Source organism: Clytia hemisphaerica, unplaced genomic scaffold, assembly GCF_902728285.1.
Source record: "Clytia hemisphaerica strain Z4C2 unplaced genomic scaffold, Clytia hemisphaerica genome assembly, whole genome shotgun sequence".
Taxonomy (NCBI): domain Eukaryota; kingdom Metazoa; phylum Cnidaria; class Hydrozoa; order Leptothecata; family Clytiidae; genus Clytia; species Clytia hemisphaerica.
In genome coordinates this window covers 355,260-380,125 of record NW_027103836.1, presented here as the reverse complement: position 1 = coordinate 380,125, position 24,866 = coordinate 355,260, and the positions used below count along the sequence as shown (strand labels likewise).

Genomic DNA, 24,866 nt, shown 5'->3' with positions numbered 1-24,866 from the left:
TTGTTGATACTGTATTTGACACAGAAGTGCTTTGCGAGCTCAAGAACCAACAAAAAAAATGCAGTCGATTCGAAAAGTTTTGAACCCTTTTTTGGGCATTTTATGATGACTTCAATTTTAAGTACAAATTCTCTGCAAACAAGGTTTTAAAAACCAACTATTTCAAACTGCAGAGGGGGCTCAAAAATCATTGAACTCAAATGGGTAAGCCATAAACTAATTTTATCAGTCCAGCAGGTATAAATTTGAATGTTGAGCACCAAATCTAGATTTAGATTTTCTGACAAAACACCAAAGTTGGTTTTGAATATCAAGGCTGTTCGTTTTAAATGGAAGGAAAATAATTGTAACGTTTTTCAATTGAAATTGCAAAATATAAATTTGTATTTTTTTACTAATTTTTAATCGATTCCTATAATAAATGGAAAGAACAAAATTTACCGATATGACTGAAAAAAAATTCCATAATTTTTTTGCAAGAAAAACCTATATACATAAAACAATTGATTTTAGTTGATTTTAGTGGTTAGTCCCAAAGGCATGATTATAGTATTGCATTCATGTTAGCATTTTAGTGTTATTCTGACATTACATCACGGACCCAATAGCTGATTGGTTGCAAGTGACATGAAATCAGTCAATACGTCACTTTCAGCCAATCAGCTGTTGGGTCCGCCGAAGACATTGCGATGGTGCATATCATGAATAGTTTAAAAAAATTCAATTGTCTGAGAAAAAAAAAGAAACAATTTCATACTCCTAAAGTTATCCTAAAATTTGAAACTATTATTGACGTGCATGATGATCAGAAAATGTAGCCATGATAATTTGAAATCGATAAATGCATAGCAATTATCAGTATTGTCAAAAAGCGTCCATCTATATCTATTTAGAGAAGTATTCTATACAAGGAAAACGTGATGCCAAATTTTAGTTTTTTACCGCTAACTTTTGAGAATTTTCAGCTTTTCATCGTTAATTTTACCCCCGCAAAGCTACGGTGAAATTATTTTTTTACTGTTAGCATTGTTGGAGCACTCTTTAAACAAGGCAAGTGGACAAAGAACAGAAAGAATTGAAGATGAAGACAAGAGGCTGAGGTTACTTCATCTTTTTGACGAGAATGATCATTCTTCGTGGGGAAAAATTGTTTGAAAAGGATTGGTAAATAAAAAAAAAAAATAAAAAAAATAAAAAATCTGTATCAACGAAAAACAAATTTAAAAAATGAATAAAAATTAAAGTGCATCTTACAGATTACAGCTTGGAAGGCTTGTACATATCAAAAACTTTATTCAATTTCTGTGCAAGCATCACTTTACCCTTGGCCTTTAATTTCTGATTCATAAAAGCATGCATTGGATTCAATTTGCCGGTAGCCAATAGCTCAAGATCATCATCCTCAATAGTCAGTGTGACGTCAGCGGGGCCTGGACCGAGTCCAATGACGGGTGGTGATTGGTTGAAATTCAATAAGAATTCACCTGTCAAATGAAGAATAGGCTAAATTAATATTACGTTAGAGATTCCCATAGTCGAATGATGTTTTAGATATGATATTTTCTTGGGCTTATATCAAATCACATAAAATCAGCAGGTGCAACTGGTGCATTTTTCATGTTTCTTATCTTCTCCTTTTTTCGGTACAGAGGCTAGTGGTACAGCTAATGACTGGTTCAAATATTTTCTTAGACCACAATATTAAAAAGAAAACTATGGAAGTTTTCGTCTTTCCAGATAATAGGTGGAATATTATTTGGACCGAAAGCTTTACAAGATTTAGTTTGAGAAAGGACATTTACTATACCTAGCTGGTGGTAATATGACGTTGTTTCGACGTTCATCCAACGTCATTTGAACGTTAAATGTACGTGTTCTGTTGAAGCAAGGTTAAAAGGCAGAGCTGAGACAATTATAAAAATTTATAGATGAGAAGGCCACAGACCTACCTGCTAATTTTTGTGCCCTGGTTACTTTGAATAAAAAAGCTCCTTTGATAGTTGAGAAAGCACTCGTCGTATCTTTCATTTCAGCTATTTTACTTTTGACAGTCGAAAAGAGGGCGTGAGCTTTGAGAGTTGAATCGCCACCAAGGGTGGTAGTAGGTGCAGTTGCTGTTGTTGGGGCGGCTTTAGATGCCGCTTCCATTTGCTAAATGGAGAAGAAAGTGGTTTGATTAATATGTATCAAATACCTCTTGGCTTAAGAGATAACATGAAATAAAAAGTTGAAACCGCCAATTGGGCTAGTGCAGGCTAATTTTATTTGATACTGTAAAATTAGGAGATACGAGATTCTAGAGATAAAGAAGAAGAAATTCCCTTCTTTTTGAATAAAATCATCACATCTTTATTATGTGAGCTGGAGATCCCCCTGGAAGATAGATGGGAACAAAATCGATACGTTTAATGAATAGCTAAATATTCTTATTCGTCGGAGAAGGAGGCTAAAAACAGATAAGGGTATCCAGAAAATGTACCAGGGTCTGATTAGAACATAAAAAAATCATGCAAACCTTCTTTCCAGCTTTAAAAACAGTATCCAGTTTTTGAGCCAGAGCGATTTGTCCAGACACTTTGATTTTGCCTTGCATGAAAGCTTGCATTGGGTTTAGTTTGCCATCTGCCAAAAGAATGAGATTGTCATCAGAAACTTTGATGGTGACGTCAGCTTTGGTCTTTTCGTTGCTGGTTATCTCTGGTGGAGTGGAGTTGAAATCCAAATGATAGCTGCCTATGGTGATGTATGAGGAAAAAAACTTTAGTAGTAAAGTAAGTAAGCCAGGCAACCCGAAGGCTCCTCTTTCGATAGCTCTCTACCCGAAGGTAGGAGGAGGGCGCCACTCTTTGTCCATAGATTGCTTCTCTTAATTGCGACGCATCAAGCAGAGAGGTACCAAGTACCATTCTTGTACTAAATGCAACGTCTCCAATATGACCCGGCCGGGATTGAAACCACGACTGTGGGCACCGTAGCGGGATGCTCTACTGGACCTTTGCACTACGGTCACTTTAATGAATAACCAGGATTGCATTACGATTATTAGCAATACATTGACATAATAAATATTTTAATCTTAGTACAACAATAGAATTGTTCAAGATTACAAAGCTGAATGTCTTTATTAAAAGCGCGTCAATGGAATGAATTCAGACATAACATCATTCATCGCCACTAAGCTTGAACCCAAGCCGTGTGATTTTTTTGGCGCGTAGGGTTCAGATGTCTGAAAGATCCAAGTATTGCGATTCTTAGGGATCTAAGAAGTTGTGTTTCTCGATATTTGACTTTCAAAGAAAGAGTAAAAATTATCGGGTTGATTGTGTCACGATTTAAAAGACATCATTCAACGTACCTCCTATTATTTGCTTACACAGCATTTTTAAACAAAATAAAGAACAACAACTTTCTCCCCCTTCCGAGTCACGTGAGCACAAGTTTTCAGAAATTCCTTTGTTAATTCTGCTTTGTCAGCATAGAGGCACGCTTCCTTTAATATATCATAATAACAATTGTCTTTAATACGTACCAACAGACTTTCCTTTCTCGGTAATTTGAAAACAGAATGTTCCTTTGACCGTCTTGACAAGACCAGGGTCGCTACTCAAAGCTGCTTTAAGGTCATTGAAAAGAGTCTCCGATTTCAACGATGTGGCTGTTGAACTAGTTGCTGTCATGGATACTGGCTTCACTTTGATACTGTCTCCAGCTGCAACTTTCTATAGATATATGAAAGAAAAAACAATGAGCTCTACCTAATTTGATTAAAACTCTATTATTCTAATCTCTTTTCGTAACTCAAACTAAGGAAAACGATTCTTGAGACCCTAAGGCTCATTTTCACCGGGTGTGCCACAAATAAGTTACCCTCTTTGATGTGATATTGCAGGCAGTAGAAAAGAGAATTTTCAAAGATTGTTTCAGAATCATTCATAGGAAAGCCTAATTTAAAATTTGGTGTATTACTTTTAAATTTTACTTCATTGGTTCAAAAGTTATGTTCAAAAACCTAAAATGTCAATTTAAAAAAATGTCAAAAAAGGCTAAAAACAAGGGTATCAATTTTATTAGAGAAAGGACTTCTTTTACCAAAACATTACAGTACAAAATCTTGCTCCTTGTAACACTCTTTATTTTTTCTTTATCTCTATTGTTTTTTTTAATTCTGTTTTCCCCTTGGGCATAAACAAGATGCAGAATGCTTCAATCCCCACAAAATCTTCAACATCTTTCCAAGAGTTTCCGAAGGCTTTCTGTGTGTGCATCATCGTTGAGAAAGGTGTAGTGGAGAAGGTGAAAGTTTTGAGAAAAATACCTTGTTTGAACTGTTGAAGCTCATTTTGATTCACCCTGTATTTACAGGGATGCTTAACTTTGGAAATAAGTGCTTTTTACATAATGGAAATACATTTCCTGATGCATAAAATCGTTTGTGTCGCCAGGGGGGGGGGGGGGTATCGAGTCAGTGTACTGGCCCATAGCTGGTGGGGTGGTGTATTTTTTAGGTTAAATTGAGTTAGTACAGTGTACTAAAAGGGTGGTCCTCTGAGAAAAATACAATGAAAAAGTTAGTACAGTGTACTAAAAGGGTGGTCCTCTGAGAAAAATACAATGAAAAAGTTAGTATACTGTACTAGAAAGGTTGGTGTTCTGAATTGATACACACTGAGAAGTTAGTACATTGTACTAATTTCATTGTAAAAACACACAAACCCAGTGAATTCCCATGTATATTTGCCCTAATTTGCCAGGTCCAAGCTGGTCCGAGACCTTCAAGTCAAGGCTGGTTAAGCTATACAAATTGGTACACTGATTTTCTCCCAATGTTTCCTGTTTACTTGATTGGATTTGTTTCAGATTCGCAGCATGCTCAAGTGGAGACCGGCCTTAAGTTCAATCTTGTTTACGTTTTCTTTAAGACCCTATCTACATTATGGCAACAACAAGAATTTATTAAAAAAAATCCGCTCTATTGTTTTATGTTTTTAGTAACCTTGTTGGATTGATGTTAATTGAAAAAAATCTATAAGTGAAATCACCGGGGGGAGGGGGTGAAAACGACCGTACGTTCGGCCAAAAATCAGGTCTCTAAAATTGGTCCCTTACAGTGCAGGAAAAATTTGGCTGAAAAGCGACCCTTATAGTGTAATTTTTCGAATTTATTTGCCCTTTCAGGGCAAAATCTTTTGCAATTTCTCAAATTCTACCTCAAAATTTGATATTTTATAAAATTTTACAGGGAAAGCACCTTTTTATATATTTTGTATAATATTACATTTGATAAAAGATTTTCCGTTTCAGTTTGTGTACAATGTTATTAAGTCTTTTATTTTTATTTTTCAAAAAAGAAAAACTGCTACAGCTTGCCAGACAATCAGAAATCAAGTCACAAGAAGGGAAATAACTCAAAGTTGGCTTTGAGTGTTTTGACGTGCTAATTTCATCTAATTTCACTGTATTTGATTGACTTTGCTTTGTCTGTTTCATTGTTTCAGTGTTTGTACTATATAAGGATTCAAGGGGTGGTTTCTAAACTTATCTGATCGAAAAACAGCTAGTACAGTGTACTGAAAGGGTGGTAATAAAAATCTAGTTATAGAAAAACCTCAGTACAGTGTACTAAAAGGGTGGTATCAAAGCTCCGGCTGTGGAAGAAAATTAGTACAGTGTACTAAAAGGGTGGTGTCAAAGTCCCGACCGTGAAAAAAAGTTAGTACAGTGTACTGAAAGGGTGGTGTCAAAGCCCCAACGGTGAAAAAAAGTTAGTACAGTGTACTAAAAAGAGTGGTGGTCTAATTTTTTGGAAATAAATCCAAAAATCAAGTTAGTACCCTATGGTCCAGTACACTGACTTGGTACCCCCCCCCCTGGTGTCGCTATTACAATCAATTTAATACTCTCGTTTTTCACTTTTTTGACATTTTTTAAAATTGGCATTTTAGGTTTTTAAACATAACTTTTGAACCAATGAAGTAAAATTTAAAAGTAATACACCAAATTTTAAATTAGGCTTTCCTCTAAATGATTCTGAAACAATCTTTGAAAAATCTCTTCTCTACTGCCTGCAATATCAAATCAAAGAGGGTAACTTATTTGTGGCACACCCGGTACGTTTACCTCTATCTACCTGAGGGTAGTGGACTAGAACTCTCTCGAACTAAATCAATGACGACCTCTATTAAAAAGTTTTTGTACTACCATCACCTTAATTCAAATCTTTGTTTTCCAACGACACATTATCACGTTCGTTATAAGGAAACTTCTATGATACGTATCCAAACACAAATAGCTCAAAGCACAAGAGTCAAAACTAAACCTCATTAAAACCCTAACTAAGAGGAACTATAAAGTTTTTGGGAAAAAAAAAATTCTAGAAATCTTACACTCTTGGCAGTCTTGAAAACAGTATCCAACTTTTGGGCCAAAGCGATTTGTCCTGAAACTTTGATTTTTCCTTGCATGAAAGCTTGCATGGGGTTGAGTTTTCCATCTGCCAATTTCACAAAGTCATCGTCTGAAACTTTGATGGTGACGTCACCCTTTCCACCTTGGTTCGATACGACGGGTGGTGATTGCTTGAAGTCTAATAAGTATTCAGCTGGGAAATGAAAAAAAAAAGATTTAATTTTACTTAATTTAACTATCTAGACAAGCTGCTAAGGGAACGGCTATGCGACCGTATCGCAGTGGTAGAGCACCCAGCTACGGTACGCAAGGTTGTGGGTTCAATCCCCAGCCGGGTCATACCAAAGATTCCCAAAATGGTACTTGATGCCTCTCTGCTTGATGCTCAGCAATTAAGAGAAGGATCAAGGGTAAGTGGAGCAATCCAGGAAGAAAGAGTTGCGCCCTCCCCTACCTTCGGGTAGATAGCTATCGAAAGAGGAGCCTTCGGGTCGCCTCCGACTGCGGTCGCAGGCTTAGTTTTACTTACTTTTACTTACCCTAAGAGTACACTACTCGTCAATGGCTAAGCGTTACCAATAGGGTTTATAATTTTCTAAAGGCACAAGTCAATGATTTTGGTTTGGGCGAGATTTAGAAGCTGTCTCCAAATTTATATGGCTCAATGAAAGGACGCAGACACATTCAAACAACCGCAAAGAGAATCAAAGTGCTATCAACCGAAACACATGTATCTAGGTCTTAGAGACATAGACGGAGTACGGACAGGACACATAAATAATATGATAATGATTTTTTTTTAAATAATGATTAACTATCCAAGAAGTTACCAAGTCTCACCTTCGATCTTTTTATCCACCGTGATCTGAAACAAATACGCAGCATTCATTGATTTTGCCAAGTCAGGTGCAGAAGAAAGCACAGATTTAAGCTCCGTGAAAAACTGATCAGATTTTAAATTGCTTGCACCAGTGCTGTTTGGTTGAGCTGGTGGTGGTGGAGAAGCTGAGGTGCTTGGTGAAGCTGCAACAGGCTGTATATGAAGAACGGTTATAATGAAGAATGTTAAAAACATTATATCTGGGAAAAATACTACGTTCATTTAAATTTCCCGAAGTAATTATGTAAGTGACTGTTTTTTTTTCATATCATGTAAAGTGTGTACAACGTTTATATTTTGGTGAGGATCGTACGAAGGTTAAAACAGAAACACAAACAAATTGGAGACAAAAGTTATTTTGCTTGTGGTTGAAAACATAATTCACATCTAAAATCTTGCACTCAAAACTTTCCTTAAAGTGCTTAGTAGTCCGCCCATTTTCATTTGGATAATCGTGAACGAGTTTTAAGTGCAATCATTTTCATTTTACTATTAAAAACATATAATAGAAAATAAAGAACTCTAGCAAACATTATCAAGATGACTCACGGACTATACAATCTTAGTAGTGTGCTGTGTCTTAGTCCAGTCGCTTTTGAATTCCTATCGAGACCTACCAGTGTATTAACCAAACTTGAACGATACCAAGTTCTCATTTGTTAACGCATCAATGCCATGATTTCAATTAATTTGACACAAGTCAACCCTGATGAAGTGTATCTCGCTTTTTTCAGAAAATTGGAAGACTTTGGACTTACCGTCACATCCTTATGGAAATCTACATATCCTCCTTTGATGACGACATTTCCATTCTCCTTCACTTTGACTTGGAAATGAACACGCGAGCCTTCACACCACATCTCTGTCACCAACGTCTGTCCAGGTATGACCGGCTTTGAGAATTGTCCTTACGAAAGAAAATAACAGACCTTTTTAAAATATATAAAAATGAATGCTATAGTGAGATAAAACATCTCGCGTTCATAATTCGAGGTCGGAGATGGAATTGAAACTGGTGGTAAATTTGTTCGAATTGGATTCTAGTCCTGTAGAATTTGGTCGAAAACAGAGTCAACCTAGAAAAAATTCAGATAAAAGGTTTCTATATACCGTTGGAAAGATAATTTTATCAGCTTTCGAATGAGGGGTAGAGTCACATTTTACACCTTGGGCAAAAAAAGTTATTGACAAAATGGTGACAGGTGGTATTTTTGCTAAATTCCGAAAATGAGCACTTCAGAGGCTTTTGAACAGTTCACTATAAGTCAGGATTGGCTCATGATACAACCTTGAAACTTTGCAAAACTTCTCTGAGAATGGTAAGGAGTATTTAAAAAATTCAAAATTTCAAAAAAAAAATCGAAAAAAATGATGACGTCATCAAAAATGACAATTTCTGTTAAAAAAGCATGTTTTTCGACAAAGTTTTAACGCAAACGTAGTTTAGAACCAAACCACACATTCTTTCCTACAAAATTGTTTATAGCCCTTATCGAAACAATAGCAATTAGCTTTAGAAAATGATAGGAATTGCTGACATCAGAAAAATTGCTAATGACTTTTTATAACCTTAGATTAAAACGTGCTGCCAATTCCCGAAGCACAGAAAAGCCTTTACGTTTCTTCAATTTTAATTGGGGTTGAGCAAGGATTTGTGAACTTTTAAAAAACGCTCTGTTGAAATGTTCTGTTCAAATGAATGTGAAATAGCAATAGTGCAGTTTGTGTACTATAACTTGTGAATAAGATGGAAAATATTCGAAAGGTTGAGGCAATTTTTTCATATTTTTTCTTTCGTTTAGAATACCTGCATTAAAACTAGAAATAATAATTTGAACATGAAATATAGCAATGGATGTTGAAGGAGAGCTTTTATGTGTGATATGTGGTGAAGCCGAAGCAACCAAGGATGATCTGAACCAAGTAGGCAGATATTGGAACCCTCAGAAAGACAACGAGCATCCTTTAGAGGCACTTATTACGTTGGCTGAAAATTGTTGCTTGGAAAACCTCTCTTCGAAGCTTAAGAAGAACAAAGAAAATAACATCAAAACTTATACGCACAAAAACTGCAGAACGAAATTACGAAACCAGGCTCGGTCAACAAAAAGGAAATCGGCAGATGAACCTGAGTCTAGGTCAAGTAAGCGGCTTCGGGGAGGTGCGTTTGACTTTAAAAAGCTATGCTTTTATTGCGAAAAGCCATGTGAGTTTGATAGCAAGCATCCAGATCGTTTCAAGAAATATTGCGAGGTTCGCACGTTAGAGACAGACATTCACAAAGAAACGCTTGATCTTTGCAAGTTACGAAACGATGAATATGCCATGAACATTCAAAGGAGATTGTTATCCGAAAAAGATCTTGTTGCACCTGAAGCACGTTATCACATATCTTGTAGATCATCATTTGAAAACTCCAGTAAACAGAAATCCATTGGTCGCCCAGCCGCTTCAAGTAAGCTAGAACTGTTTGAATCTACTCATTTCTTGTATATAACTCATTACCTTTTAAATGTCCTTGATTTCTAGCACTAGATACGCTACAATAATTTATTTTGTGATAAGTTTTTATTCTTTACTTTTCTAGGGGAAATTGCCAGTGTTTCAATATATCGATCTACTTTGGACATCGAGTTATCTATTCAAAAGCATGTGTCCTAGTTGGTCCGGTTACATGAGTGCAACTTTCAATGGGCAACCGTTACCAGAATCCCACGTGACTATGCTGCCGATCATTGATTTGCATGCAACTGATCCCAGTGCTTTGTATTCACTTCTTTTGTATTTAATCGACCAGAGTACCAAACTCAACATCCAAGTACCGTGTGTAACATTTGACCAGCAACTTTCTATCAAGGCATATGAAATCGTCGAATCAAAGAAAATGAAAGTGTTTGTTCGTCTTGGTGGGTTTCACCAGCTTATGAGCTTTTTAGGTTCAGTTGGCAATCTGATGGGAGGATCTGGCCTCGATAAAGCCCTTGAAACTGTCTATGCCCCTGTTACCGTCGGACATATGTTTACTGGAAAGGCTTATTCCCGCTCTGTCCGTGGTCACCTTCTTTGTGCGACTGCACTCCAATCCATTTTGATGGAAGAATTCTGGAATAAACTAACCACGTCAGAAAAAGAAGAATTACAAGGGTTTTATGATTCAGACGACCCCAGTCAACACGAGAGCAAAGATTTGAGTGTAAAGCTGAAAAATTGGATCGAAGCCAAACACAAAGCAGTCTCCACAGATTCAAGAACGGCTGCTTTATGGTCGAGCTATGTTAGATACGTCGGGATCGTTCAAGATTTTATACGAGCCGAAAGGACCAATGATTGGAACATACACATCACGACAACCAATGCAATGTTGAACCTATTTGCAGCAACTGGCCACAACAACTATGCAAAATCCTGCAGGCTATATCTCCAGTCGATCGCTAAGCTTGAAATCAACCAACCAGAAGTCTATGCAGAATTTTTGAAAGGCAATCACACTGTTCGAAGAACGCTGAAGAGTTGGGCTGGTATTTGGACCGATTTATCGATCGAACAAATCTTGATGAGATCACTGAAAGGAAGATCAGGGGTTGTAGGCAAAGGCATAACGGAGAATGTCCTACGTGTCTGGACCAAAACGATGCATCGTTGCGCGGAAATTTCAGAAGCTATGGATTCAATGGTCTCCAAATCAACATCAACACAGTCACCAAAACACAAAGAGAGATGTTTGCTGGCAGAATCAAGCGTGATTACGAAGACTTTCAAAAGATCAAGGTAAAACACTTCTTTCAACTCCACATATTATTTGGATTGTAAGAAGCCTAATGTGAAATCAAATATTGTTATGAGTAAATTATATAACGATTTGAGCTATAGATTGCTGTCCAGGCCGAACAAAACTATAGGAATAGAAACAAATTGTAGGGTAAAGATGACAGTTGGTTATTTTCTTTCTCCTTCTATTTTTATACAGGCTTGGTTCGTGAATCGCAATCCTTTCACCGCTGGGAAGGAACTTGTATCTCTTGAATCAGGACTGGTAGATCACGACAACAGTCTTAACTGTGACAAAGCTGAAGAAGTTGGGGCAGCAATTCATAAAGAAATGGAAGGCAAATCGTACACTGATTTTCATGCGAAAAAAAGCAAACAAATCACCAATCTGCTAAGTCTCTACTCAAATGTGAATATCGACAAAGATAAAGTTACGGTAGACCCATTGACACTCTTCCTCCGACTGATAGTTCTCGTTGAGCGAAAACCCGAGAAGGAAATCGCCGAGTATTTCGATTACGAGTTGGCACCTTATCCTATGGCACTGTTCAAAGATGGTCTGATGCGCACAGCTAAAAAATCCGCTCTAAAACCATTTCTTCAAAAAGGTATCTCCACGGTTGAACCTAAAACGGGACCCGAAACAGTTAGAATCGTCGATGGTGGAGCTTTGCTGTGGTGTTGCGACTGGAAGAAGAACGAAACCTTCGATACTATCTTTGAGAGATATGCTAGTTTCTTGAAGCAATTAAAGATTGACACGATCGTGTTTGACGGATATGACATGTCAACGAAAGATTCAACACATCAAAAACGGGCCGGTTCTATATCTCAAGATATCGATATCAAAGGAGGCAACCCCTGCCCTGCGAATCGGAAAGACTTTCTTGGGAACTACCAGAACAAGAAGCATTTTGTTGAGCACCTGGCAGCACATCTTAGCTCTACCTTCAAAGTAATCGAATGCCCTAGCGATGCTGACACCTCAATTGTGAAAGAAGCACTGATCATTGCCAAAAATTCAATTGTGACGGTATTTTCCGACGATACCGATGTTCTTTGCTTGCTAGCCCACCATGCTTTCAAAGATCCGTCACTCAAAGATATATATCTTGGCGACATGACCAAAAGGAAAGGCCGCAAAAGGGAGTTTTATAAGATATCTGACATCACAACAAACAACGAGAAGCTTTGCCAATATTTGTTGTTTGCACATGCTTTCACTGGATGTGATACAACTTCAGCCATCCACAATATTGGTAAGACATCAATATACCAAAAAATTGCTGCTTCACCTGAATTACAATCACTCGCCAGCAAATTTTATGAAGAAGCATCTCCTGAAGAAATAGGAAACGCTACAATACGTTTTTTTGAGCTCCTTCATTCTCCATCGGATTCATTATCTGTTATCAGAAAATCAAAATACGAGCAAATGGTTTTATCCAATCGTGCCAGCATCGATCCTTCGACGTTACCTCCATCTCCAAGGGCAGCATATTTCCATGGGCTAAGAGTCTACCATCAGATCAAAGTATGGAGGGATCTAAGAGACTTAGACTTCATGCCACTCAATTGGGGCTGGCAACTCGTTGGAGATTTGTTGTTTCCAATCATGACGGACGAAGAAGCTGGTCCTCCTGACTTGTTGAAAATCATTCGATGTGGGTGCAAAAGTGGATGCGATAGCAATCGTTGTACCTGTCGTAAATCAGGTCTGAAATGTACCACTTTTTGCAAAGAGTGTCTTGGTACATCGTGTAGAAATATCGAAATCGATAATGATAATGAGGACAATGTTCCTATTTATGACGTAGATCTTGAAGATAGAAACTTTATGGATATTTTTGTTTAGCTCAGTACAACTTTTTATTAGAAATGTCGTCTTCATAAGTAGGTTTCTTGCAAAATTATGTTTTTCATGCTTCCAGTCAGTGTTTTTTATTAAGGATTTTACGAATAGTTTAAAATGAATTAATGTCGTATCGAGTCTCACGTTGGAGTTTGCTTTAACTTTTCACATCTACCATCTAATTCACTCGTTATAAGCTAACCTTGCTCAGAATCGATCTTTTGAGAAGCATCGATGATGTTTATGGCTAAATTTTACTAAAGTCTATTCACGATAAGTGTGCACTCTTTTTTCTTTTACCTATAACTTTTGAAGGAATTATTCAATCTTTATAAATTTGGTGTCATTGGAAAGATATTAGTGAGTGGAACAATTTAAAATAAAAAAATCTTCAAAAAGATTCTGAAAATGAAGATGAAAATGAAGAAGAAAAAAATGAAGATCTTGTAGAAAGGTGCTATAACTATCATTTTCACTAAAGTGAAACCTTGATCATCGAACGTCCTCACTGTGAAAAAACTTCTCAAAAATAATCATTCAGTCAAAAGATATCAAACAAAGTTATAAGCTAATTGACGTCTAGAAACGCTGTTTTCTGCTGTTTTCTACTGTTTTTTGGGGTCAATCACATGTTAACTTTGTATCATAACTTTGCATTGAATAAATATTTCAGTAAAATTTCTTCACAGTGATGACTTCCAAAGATCAAAGAATCTCTGCACTGAAAATGAAAGTTATAGCACTTTTCTACAAGATCTTCATTTTTTTCTTCTTCATTTTCAACTTCATTTTTAGAATCTTTTTGAAGATTTTTTTATTTCAAATTGTTCCACTCACAAATATCTCTCCAACGATACCAAATTTATAAAGATTGAAGAATTCCTTCAAAAGTTATAAGTAAAAGAAAAAAGAGTGCACACTTATCGTGAATAGACTTTAAATTTATGTCAGTTTTATGATTAGCAGATAATGTGTAGAAAATATTAGGTCATTTTAATATAAACTTACTTCGCATTAAAACAGTTTTAGTTATATTTTGTCGAAAAACATGCTTTTTTTAACAAAAATTGTCATTTTTGATGACGTCATCATTTTTTTCGATTTTTATTTTGAAATTTTGAATTTTCTAAATACTCCTTACCATTCTCAGAGAAGTTTTGCAAAGTTTCAAGGTTGTATCATGAGCCGATCCTGACTTATAGCGAACTGTTCAAAAGCCTTTGAAGTGCTCATTTTCGGAATTTAGCAAAAATACCACCTGTCACCATTTTGTCAATAACTTTTTTTGCCCAAGGTGTAAAATGTGACTCTACCCCTCATTCGAAAGCTAATAAAATTATCTTTCCAACGGTATATAGAAACCTTTTATCTGAATTTTTTCTAGGTCGACTATAAATTCTACAGGACTATTCGGGGATTTGAATTATTGAAGTATTCTAATATGGGAGCTTCTCCTAAACGAGGACTAAGAATTTATTCGAAAAAAGGTTCTGAATTAAAAAAGACGGTCGCATCAATTTGTCCTCGAGTTGATTGAGAATTACAATACCTTTGATGGATTTGAACAACGACACGTCGTGTTTGACGTACGTCTTCAAAATGTGACGTAAACCGTAGCCGTAGGTACAGAGTCCGTGCAAAATCGGCTCCTTGAAACCTAGAGAAAAAAAATTAAGGGAAAGGGTGCAATACAATATCTATTTGTGCTCTTATAATAATTTAAACTCGAAGTTGAAAATAAACATAAAGAGGGTAGGAGAAGAATTCTTTCTTTGCCGTGGATAAGACTTCCCAAAAGGCTGCAAAGGCAATGCAAGGTTTGACAGAAGGGGAATCGAAGGCTTATTAAAGTAGATCACGTGACGTCCGAAGAACATTTTTACCTCGCCTAGCCAACCTGACTCAATATAAATCATCCCTAAAGAAACCAGGATTTACTTACCGACCATGCTGGCAATGTCTTGGTCAATGTGTAGAGGGTTGGGATCACCGTTTAATCGATAATAAGCTGCTTGGTTAGTACCAGTCTTCTCTTCACAGACAGCATCTGGTGCACGCCGTGGCGGCGGTAAGGCTGAAACCTATACATTGAAAAGTTTTGTAATACACTGTGTCCAGAATAAATCGGGAAAGAATTTATATGGCGAAACATAATAATCGTTTCTTTCAACTTTCATGAAATTAACAATTTGATTTCTTTTTCAATACCGTGGAAAAGTTTCTGATAAATTCGAAAAATCGCTAAGGCAATTAAATGCACCATGCAAAGTTGTTTTCACCACACGCAAGTTAAAAACGATCCTACCTTCATTAAAACCTAAGGTCGAAAAGCATCTACGAAGCAGTGTAGTTTATCTCTTTAAATGTCCGCGATGTAACTCGCGCTATGTCGGACAAACCGTTCGTCATCTGATTACACGCTTTAAGGAGCACACAAGGAGTCAAGTGGGAAAACATTTCATTGATTGTGGTAGAGAGATATCCCTTGAGGATGTCTCTATAATTGGTATGTTATCAAAGAATGAACAACACTTAATGACACTGGAAGCTTTGTTTATTAAAGACTTAAAACCTGAATTGAACACAAAAGACGAATACAAAATCCGCACGTTAGTGCTAAAAATATAATTGTTTTTTTATTCATTTTTAATTTTTCGTTTCGCTTTATGTATTGGTTTCTAATTTTTTGATTTCTCGATTTTTTTTTTAAACATGTTTTTAGTATTTATGGGAAGGTTGTTGTATGAGGATGCTTTTTACGAAGTTGTATATGTTTTGAATTTTCTACTGTTTTTTAAACGGTTCTTATATTTGTTTTTAGATATTAAATCTGATGATGGGAAGAATCTCCCGAAATATATTATGAAAATAAAAATAAAATTGTTGGTCACACCCTTTTCAATGATTTCTTTTTCTTTCAAAAACCCTGTCCAATTGCCTTGGGAATTGTTTATCTGTAGATTGAGTACAGAATTACTAATCATAGTGTTATGATTCCTTATTCAACAAAATAAGTGATTTTATCGATTATAATTTATGTCTCCTCTACTTTTTTTCCGGACACACTTTAGAATACGCATGTTGCAATTCGCATGATGGCTCAATTTTAGCGTATTTGTCATTGGGCACAGAACGTACTTTTGGTAGAGAATGTGTTTTTGACCTAGTATTATTGTAGTACAACACCCTAATATTTAAAAAAAAATATGCAATGTGTTTTCCTAGATATTCAAGCCAATAAAATCCTACAATGCAAACCAAAAGTCTATTCCCGATTTAAGTTATCTTTTCTTCATCATTTTTCAAAAGGATTCTCACCTGGACATCTGATTTTCCTCTTCTACCAATACCGCCACTGCCCAGGAACAAAACCACAAACTGATTCTTACACACCACATCATTGTTTGAGTCCATCACTTCAGATTCAATGATAACTTGAGTGAATTTCCTTTTATCCAAACAATCCACAACTCTGGTACGCGTGGTGAATTCACCAGAAGATGGGATTGGTTTCATCAGCTCAATGTATTGTTCACCATGGACAGCCTTACCAAAGAAAATAGAAAATGCATGGTTTAGGCTCAAAGTCTAAAAGGCTAAAAAACGCAGTCATAAACGATCTGAAGGTTCCCTTTTCGATAATAATTGTCTACACAAAGGTAGGGAAAACACAACTCTTTCTCCCTTACTTTATCCTCTTAACATTGATACATTTGTGCACTAAAGCAGAGAGGCATCATGTTCCATTTTTCAAGTATTTGATCCTGTTTGGTCGAACCCACTACCTTGCGCACCGTGGCCAAATTTGCTACTTTATTTTGTGACAAACTTCTCACTGATCCCTATAATATCACCATTGAATACCTACCTACTTATCGTAAATTGAAATTCGATTTGAATTTCTTTTATTATACTTGTGATCATGGTGCAAAGAAGACACCGAAACGTCAAATAATGAATAAAATTATAAAATTAAATTTCTGGTTTTCACTTTTTTTATCTATTTTATCTGGCCCAGCAAGAAATTTTTTCAATACTTATTTCTAAATCTCAGATAAGCAATCTCGAGGAGGGCAGCCATCCATTGATTCTCCAAATCCCAGTTGGCGATTTCGAGAAATCTTGTATATTGTAATCTTCATTTTTTGTTCAAAATAATTTGGGATTTTGAGACTCCTTTCAGCGTTAACCAATTAATTGCCTCATTGACATCAACAATAAATTTTGAAATGCTTTCATTTGCAACTTATCAAAAGAATTAAAATTACATCTAAGCTGACAAAAGACTGCCTTCTCAAAGAGATTTCTAATTCCCGCCTAGACTGAGATTTTTGAAAAACTCACCCTTGATAAATCAATCTGGTCAAAGCCAGGGACACCGACAATATCTTTGAACACTGAATCTTGTCCCATCACTGATGCAAAAGTTGGTATAACACAGAAGTCTGAATGTCCTTCATAGATGAATGGTAAATCGTCTGGTAGACCTGCTCCAATACTCAATGCATATCTAATCACATCACCAGAGGTGTAGGCAAAATGGAGATCAGGGATGCGGTGTGCTTGCATTCTTTCCAGAGCTGTTGCATTGGCTGGTAAAGGAGACGCAGGAATGTCTCTGATTTGTTCCATAATGTGTGCAGCACCAGCCTGGTTATCATCGACTGGTGTGGAGACTGAAAAATCTGATAATCTGGACCAATTTTCAGCGACGGATTCGACGGTTGGATTGTCAGCAACAAACTGACGAAGTTGCATACCTTAGAAAATAATACATTTACACAAAATAGTAATTTCTAGGAAATTGCCTTATTTATTTCTCACAACTCTTAAAACTTCCCATCGGGGAATGAGACTTGGTCCTTACGAAGTAGGAATTCCTCTACGTGCAACTACATGTTAAGTTGTTAGCTCATAGCGTCCCAAATTTGATTCAAGGAAAAATACACTATTTCTATGATAAGTGTCTTGCGGTCTAAGGTCGAATGATATAAAAAGCCTAATTCTTGACGTTGTAAAATTAAAGTGCAAGAAAGTAATTAATTTTTAGAACTGAAACTTTTTAATTTTATTAAACTCAAGAGACAATGAAATGTTTTATACCCTGTGATCTTTGAAGTCTTGTTTTACAGGCGAATCCTCCAGCTGCTTCCACCAAGCTACCTGTTTCCTGGCAATCTTCATGGCAAAGGTAGATAACAAAAGGACAGATGTGTTGTGGTTGTAAATCCGTTCCTTCAGGGAACACATCTAAAGTCATTCTGGTCATTGCCAAAGGAGCAATTGTATTGACAAAGATGTTTCTTCCTTTACCTAAAAATGAAAAATTAAATTTTAGTAATAGAGCTTACATGTTTTAAAGGTAAATCTTTCTGGGAAGATGTAATAGAAATTAAGAGCCAGTTTTTTTAAGAATGTTAAGATGTTAAGATGTTAAGAAAATCAAGATTAAAAATCATAGGTTTTTCTTTTAATCCTAAGAGACCAGGTGGTTGTCTTTCAGGAACAGAAGAGTTGGAGGCCAGACAATGTTGGGATTTCTAGGCAAATTGGGCTAAAGTTGGTACTTTTTTGAGACCTAATTGGCTTTTCGGGCCTCTAGGAGCCAGTATTTATTGCAATTACTTCAAATGGATAGACTAGGGACTGGACTATCAGAAATTATTATTTTGAGCAGGAATAAACTCTCATGGGACAGGTCAGATGGCTCTAAAATACCCCTAAAATCAATTTTGTAGTGTTTTTGTGACGTCATAACTCATGCTACCATTTTGAAAATTTTGATTTTTTTTAAAAATTGTATAGTTTACCGGCCATAGTTTCAGAATCACTAAAAACCAATTCCTCATTTTGATTTGAGAAAGCATGGTTCTATATCGAAAAACTTTTTAAGTGCCAAAAAATGTCAAAAACTTCAAATTAGCATAAATCCGCCATCATGGATTTTCAGACCAAAATATTTTGGGATTTTACTCAGTTCATTGCACTTAAAAACATATCCATAGCGTCAGCCCCCCCCTGCTAATTTTTCCCCAAAAAGGAGGAGACTGGAAGTACACCACTTTTTTGGGGGGAGCTAAACTCTCATCACTTAACGTGGGGGCTAAAATAATTCAGCTTAATAGTTGACTTTTTATAAAAAGGGTGCAAAATATTTTATCTTACACTTAGAACTGAACGCAATTTACATTGGAAAAACCTTTTTTACTGGATCAATTTTTTGAAAGTGTCTAGGGTCAAAAGTCCTGGGGGCTAACAAAAAATTCATAAATCTTTGGGGGGACTTAAAACTCAGGGGGGACCTAATTTTTTGCTTGGGACCTAAACCCAGGCTGACGCTATGATTTCCAAAAATGAAAAAAATCTAAGTTTCAAACTATTGGACCTGCCCCATTCTTAAAAAAACTGGCTCTTAAGCTGCAAATTAATTAAAGATCATTATTTACGCACATCAGTTATACGTTTAAAATATATTTGCATAGAATATACTGAATCAGCTGATGAATTTTTGACTTTGAGAAAAATTTATACCTTCAATGCTAAGAGTATTACACAGACCAAGGAGAGCCATTTTGGCTGCTGAGTAGTTACTTTGACCAAAGTTTCCGTAGAGACCAGCAGGTGATGTTGTCATAATAATGCGCCCATATCTTTGTTTACGCATGTGCGGCCATGCAGCTTTAGTCACTTTAAATGCTCCTTTCACATGAACCTGGGATTAAATAGATAATTCAAAAGTTTTAACAATGTTTGTGATATTACAGAGAGACCCTACAACCCATGTACCATTTGAAAGCACACATAGAGTTAGTTGGATCATGGTTGATATTTTCTCGGAATAGCCCTGTGTAAACCATATCCATCCTATGCAAGGTCATAGAAATTCAAAATAATGTTTAATTCATGCACAAAATCTGAAAATGTTGTGAAAATGAAGTGAAGAGGAAAGGCAGAGATGAGACAGTTGTTCTATCTTTTGTTTATAAAATGCTGTGTAAGCAAATGGTAGGAGATACCTCAAATATGATATCCTTTAACTTCAGTTCAGTGGTATAAAATAATAGTTATAAGCTCAAACAAACCTGAAAGACTTTATCCCAGTCTTCATCTTTCATGTTCAGGAAGGATCGATCACGTAATATGCCAGCATTATTGATCACAATATCCACTTTACCATAATTTTGAATTGCGGTATCAATAATCTTTTCCCCTTCTTCTACAGAATCATAATTGGCAACCGCTTGACCTTAAAAGTTGAAATAAAAAGATGGAGATACCAGCAAAATAATCATCAGAAATGGTTTAATCAAAAATACAATATTTTTTTTAGAAATGGTTATTTCAAAAAAATGAGTCTGTACCTAACTTTTTAATATTTACTGAATCCATTTTTTAATGGATATTTAATGGATATCACAATTCTAAAACGGGTGTGCCAGAAAAAAGTTACTCATTTTGAAATTAAATTTCTTAAAGTTTTTTTAAAGTTTTAAACCATCTTTATTGGAGGGAGCAAAGATAAACTTGATCTATCTTTGGTCATTTTAGCATAATTGGGCCATTAGATCAAAAGCTAAGCTAAAATGAAAAACAAATATAATTTTGGAGTTGTTCAATAGGAGATATAGGAGTTTAAGTTTAGACTGATAGAGTGCCCGCCGCCAAACCAACAAATCCAAACCCAGAAATCTGAAGGGCACCTAGGACAGGTTAGTAGAGGGGGCTAATGCCTTGCAATTCTTTGGGGTTACCTATTCATTAAGGGTACCTAGCTGTCTTGATGGAGGCTCTGAAGGCTGGTTATATTTTCCAAATCGAATATTTCAAAATATTTCAAATTATTGAATTTTTTTACCCCAGACATAGTTTCCCATCCAATTTCTCTTTCGTTTCCCATCACGCCATCTTTGCTATATTTTTCTAATGTGGTTGTTTTGATTTACAGCCGCCATCTTTATAGCATAACAACAAACTTTTTTGGCTGAATGGGGGTACCTAACTAAAAGCAATTTCTCAAGGGGACCTAAATTGCTGGGGGCACCATGCTCAATGGGGGCTGAAACCATGTTTGTCGCGTGGGTGACATCATACACTCCATTGTGATGCAGCAAATTTCTTCTTCTTCATTTTTGAGGAGGGCAAAAGATGAAAATGGTACCAAGATTTAGCTCATGAAAGCCACCATTCATACTTACAAACTTTGAAAGCCCCACAACTTGCTATCAATTTCAATTGAAGTTAACAGTAAATTTCTTTGATCTTTGACTATTATTTTTTCTTTTGTAAATTGGTCAAAGAATTGGGTATAGTCCAACAAAATAGCAATGTAATGTAAATGGCAAATTTTTTGTCTGTGGCGCCATTTTATACCCTTTCTTGCCATATAAATTTGAATTTTTTGGTATTTTAAAACAGTTTGTGAACCACCATTCTAGATAGTGCAGGTTCGAAACATTTTTTAAATAGGGGAGATGCATATATAGGGGGGGATGAAATATCAATGGGGATATCAGACCCCTCTGCACACTATGTATCACATGCTAAAATGAATAAGTAAATGATATTAAATGTATATTTCAGAAAATAAACACTTACAAATTGAGATTTAGCATTGTTTACAGGGTTCGAATTATAGCTTCGCTCTTCGCAAAATGCGAAGTGAATTTTAGATTTAGCGACCCAAAAAGATTTCCCAACTCAAAAATGCGAAGTTAAAAAACTATAAGAAAACGCCTATTTTGCTACACACATATTTGTTTATCTATTGCTTTATAAACTTGCCACTTCGCTACTTTATTCATTCGTCTATCTATTGCTTTATCAACTTGTCAATTTGCCACTTCATTCATTCGTTTATCTATTGCTTTATAAACTCGCAACTTTATTCACTCGTTTATCCATTGCTTCATCTAAAACTCGTTACTTCAAAACTTCACTATACTTTGCTTTGTCTATAATCTCTTACTTCAAATCTAACTTCGCTTTTCTCGAGAAATGAATTGAAGATACTTTCGCATTTTCTTCCAAACAACATTGCAAAATACTAAAAATGTTTCGCAAACAGTGAAAAAATTTAGCCTGTGGCACTCCTCTGTTACCTCGCTTCGCTTGGAAAAATAGCGAAGCTCCTAAAATTTATAATTCGAACCCTGGTTTATCATTGTGACACCCCTGTATTTGGATCATTCTATCGTTGGCGCAAAATAAGGCGGAACTAAGTAACGCCTTTGGCCATGACTTGCCAGGGGGGGGGGCACGCAGTTACTACAAGACAGTATGACACTTACTACCGTGGTGGTACTGTATTCAGAAGTTATGAAAACAGTTACTACACAGTGTATTAACTGCTGTTTGGGGGTGGAATTTGAAATTTTTCTCAGACTCAACTTTGAAATTATGCTTCCCCTAATTATCATTAAAATGTTCTCAACCTGTTAACCAAGTAAATTAAAAGAAAATCTAGCACAAAAATGGCTTTAGGTTGAAAAATAATCGCAATTTAGGGTAATTTCGAGCATGTTTTTGATGATATCACTCAAAAACAGGGGTGGTACCTGGAAATCTTTTCTGAAAACAGTTACTACCAAGGTGTAGTAACTGCAAAGGGTGGTGGTCCTGAAAAAAAGTGTTGAAAAAGCACTTACTACACATCATGTCTTGTAGTAACTGCGTGCCCCCCCCTGGACTTGCCGCCCCATCTTGCGAGCGTGAGCTAATCATTTTTTTCAGGCGCACTAAAGGGGAAAACCAAAGTGATCGATATTCGAAGGAAGAAGGTCAGAAAAAAGCCCATTGACCAAAAGATGTATTTTGTGGTTGAGAATCGATCTTATGAAGATGAAAAAATTTTGGCAACCCTGAAAAACTCTAATTTCGATCTTCTTTAAGGTAAAGAGGTTGCGGGATTCGGGTTAGCGAGGCAAAATTGCTAAAAAGCTGGTAAAACTGTAATCCTTTTAAATATTAAAGTTCCAGCCGCACTGCTGCTGGGGGCTAACGATAAAAACTGGAATTGCCATTGAGATAAGCACAATCACACAACTTTGTTGTAACTTCCACTTCCAGTCCTTTTAGACAAACGCAGTCCTTACGATTTTGAGATGGCATATTCATCAGATTGTTGGTTTTCACCTATCCCTTGAGAGCTTTATTGTGGAGGGTAGAAAACACTCACAATCTGATCTCAGGTTAGGCAGAGAAAGCTGGACTGAATTTGTCTTTCCAAAATAGGTAAGTAAAATTTTGTCCATCAAATTCTTCAGACAGCTTGGTAAAATCCTTGTGTCAGGGGGTGTAAAAAGAATGTGAGAGCTTATTTGTATCAAAAACAAAACACACGGATTTTACCAATATGTCATATAGACAAAAAATTGCACTATCCAAACAATACAAATTGATATAAAACACCATTGATGCAATGAGGGGAAATCCAAATTTCCCAGAAATATAATGAAAGTGGTGATGAAATATCACTTATCAAAAAACCCTTCTTCTTCCGCATTTAAAATGCTGTAAATAGCCTGGGAATCCAAGCTCATTGTAATCTTAGAAAAACAAACAATTTCAAAACTACTAAAAACCACATCAAAACATCAGCCACATGTATTTAGACTTCCAGACGACAGCCCTTTTGTTTCATTCTAAATGAATCTATGATTTCATTTTCATTTGTTTTCCCTTTTTCTCTGCAGAGTCAGTTTTTTCGGAATTATCAAAATGCGCGCGGAAGTACTGCTAAATAATAAGTTAAAAGCTAATCAATCGTTTTAAACAAGCGTTAAACAAGCAGCAAAAATATCATGAACTAGACCGTGAACAAGTTTAACACTTGGATTCCCAGGCTATGCTGTAAAGTGCACCTCGTAAAATTTGTTATAGTGGGTAGGCGGCAATCGCAAATATCTTCATTTTGCATCCTCGTTTGGTCTAAAAAGTGAGTCAGTTGGTCGGTCGGTCGTAAAATTTTTCGGGTTTTCTTAAATTTTGTCTGTGAGGCGGTTAAAAGGGCGTTATAAACTGAGTCGAAGTAAGAAAAATGTTCGATAGCCAAGCCAGCCAAAACGACCGCATGTTTTGCGTGGTTTTAATTTATGACCTTTGAACACTGTGACCTTCGACACAAAATGAATGCGCTAGAAATTGCTCCCAAAAAATCAGCTATAGTAAAATTTTTGAGCGGAGGAAACGTCAATGCAAAAAGTCCGACGAATTTACCGACTCTCTCCGACTCAATTCCACTCAATTTTCAAGAGTCGGTCGAGGCAACGCGAAACGAAGATATTTGTGATTACCGCCGTACGACGCGCGTTGTTTTGGACAAAAATATTGGGGGTGGAAAAAACTTTCCAAATTTGGAAAGTTTCAGAGCTCCCGCCCGGGCGGGCGTTATATTTCAAGCATGCGCCCATGAAATGTTTTAACATTGGGCAAAAAATATCCTTTGATCCATTGATAGAGAGTGCAACACTAGGTGTTAGTAGAAAATCTTTCCAAATTAGGAAAGTCCCAGAAAATTTTCTAGACTTTTTCCTCATAAGGCTTAAAAGTCTTGGTCTTGGACTGTGGTCCTAGTGTGACTGACTGTCTGTATAGCTCCTTATTAAGGTTAAACAAGAAAAACCTCAAAGGAAACAATTCAAAATATACCTCCTTCATCTTGAATTTCCTTTACAACTTTGTCTGCAAGGTTAGCACTTTTCCCTTGCCCTTTAAAATTTCCACCAAGATCGTTGACAACAACACTTGCACCTCGCCTGGCAAATTCCAAAGCGTACTCACGACCAAGACCTCCGCCTGCACCAGTTATGACTGCTACCCTTCCAGTAAATGCTAACTTTGTGGATGCCATAATTCTATTGTAAAAATTGAAAACCAACAGACCAAAGTGCAAAGAAACTTTTGCAGCTTCTTCTTTCAGCAGCAGCCCTCTCGTGATCCAGAATGGTGTTTCCAAAACGGTCC

The 24,866-nt window shown here is 36.3% G+C and overlaps 3 protein-coding genes across 3 annotated transcripts in view; 2 read left to right on the top strand and 1 right to left on the bottom strand.

The window, feature by feature from the left end:
* The window catches only part of LOC136807112 (lysophospholipase D GDPD1-like), a 186,601-nt gene that overhangs the window by 150,966 nt on the left and 10,769 nt on the right, over window positions 1–24,866 (top strand). The gene's annotated exons all lie outside the window — the stretch shown is intronic.
* LOC136807107 (peroxisomal multifunctional enzyme type 2-like) lies at window positions 361–24,866 on the bottom strand. The gene is made up of 15 exons (XM_067063673.1): window positions 24,552–24,866; window positions 19,988–20,151; window positions 19,437–19,617; window positions 18,009–18,218; window positions 17,250–17,665; window positions 16,224–16,451; window positions 14,848–14,986; window positions 14,455–14,562; window positions 8,044–8,192; window positions 7,246–7,438; window positions 6,384–6,598; window positions 3,530–3,719; window positions 2,516–2,733; window positions 1,950–2,151; window positions 361–1,484 (listed from the first exon to the last, which is right to left on the bottom strand). Exons 1-15 carry the CDS (start codon window positions 24,751–24,753, stop codon window positions 1,258–1,260), a joined length of 3,042 nt encoding a protein of 1,013 aa, XP_066919774.1. The 5' UTR covers window positions 24,754–24,866; the 3' UTR covers window positions 361–1,257.
* LOC136807304 (uncharacterized) lies at window positions 9,960–12,941 on the top strand. Its single transcript, XM_067063915.1, has 2 exons — window positions 9,960–11,024; window positions 11,253–12,941. Exons 1-2 carry the CDS (start codon window positions 9,960–9,962, stop codon window positions 12,906–12,908), a joined length of 2,721 nt encoding a protein of 906 aa, XP_066920016.1. The 3' UTR covers window positions 12,909–12,941.

What these genes read in the sequence shown, in the direction of transcription:
- LOC136807304 (XM_067063915.1), top strand. Translation starts at nt 9,960, where the DNA reads ATGAGTGCAACTTTCAATGGGCAACCGTTACCAGAATCCCACGTGACT. An exon ending in GTTTGCTGGCAGAATCAAGC is followed by an intron (nt 11,025 to 11,252) that starts GTGATTACGAAG and finishes ATTTTTATACAG; the next exon opens with GCTTGGTTCGTGAATCGCAA.
- LOC136807107 (XM_067063673.1), bottom strand. Translation starts at nt 24,753, where the DNA reads ATGGCATCCACAAAGTTAGCATTTACTGGAAGGGTAGCAGTCATAACT. An exon ending in GGAAATTCAAGATGAAGGAG is followed by an intron (nt 20,152 to 24,551) that starts GTATATTTTGAA and finishes TCAACTTTTAAG; the next exon opens with GTCAAGCGGTTGCCAATTAT. An exon ending in ACTGGGATAAAGTCTTTCAG is followed by an intron (nt 19,618 to 19,987) that starts GTTTGTTTGAGC and finishes ATTTAATCCCAG; the next exon opens with GTTCATGTGAAAGGAGCATT.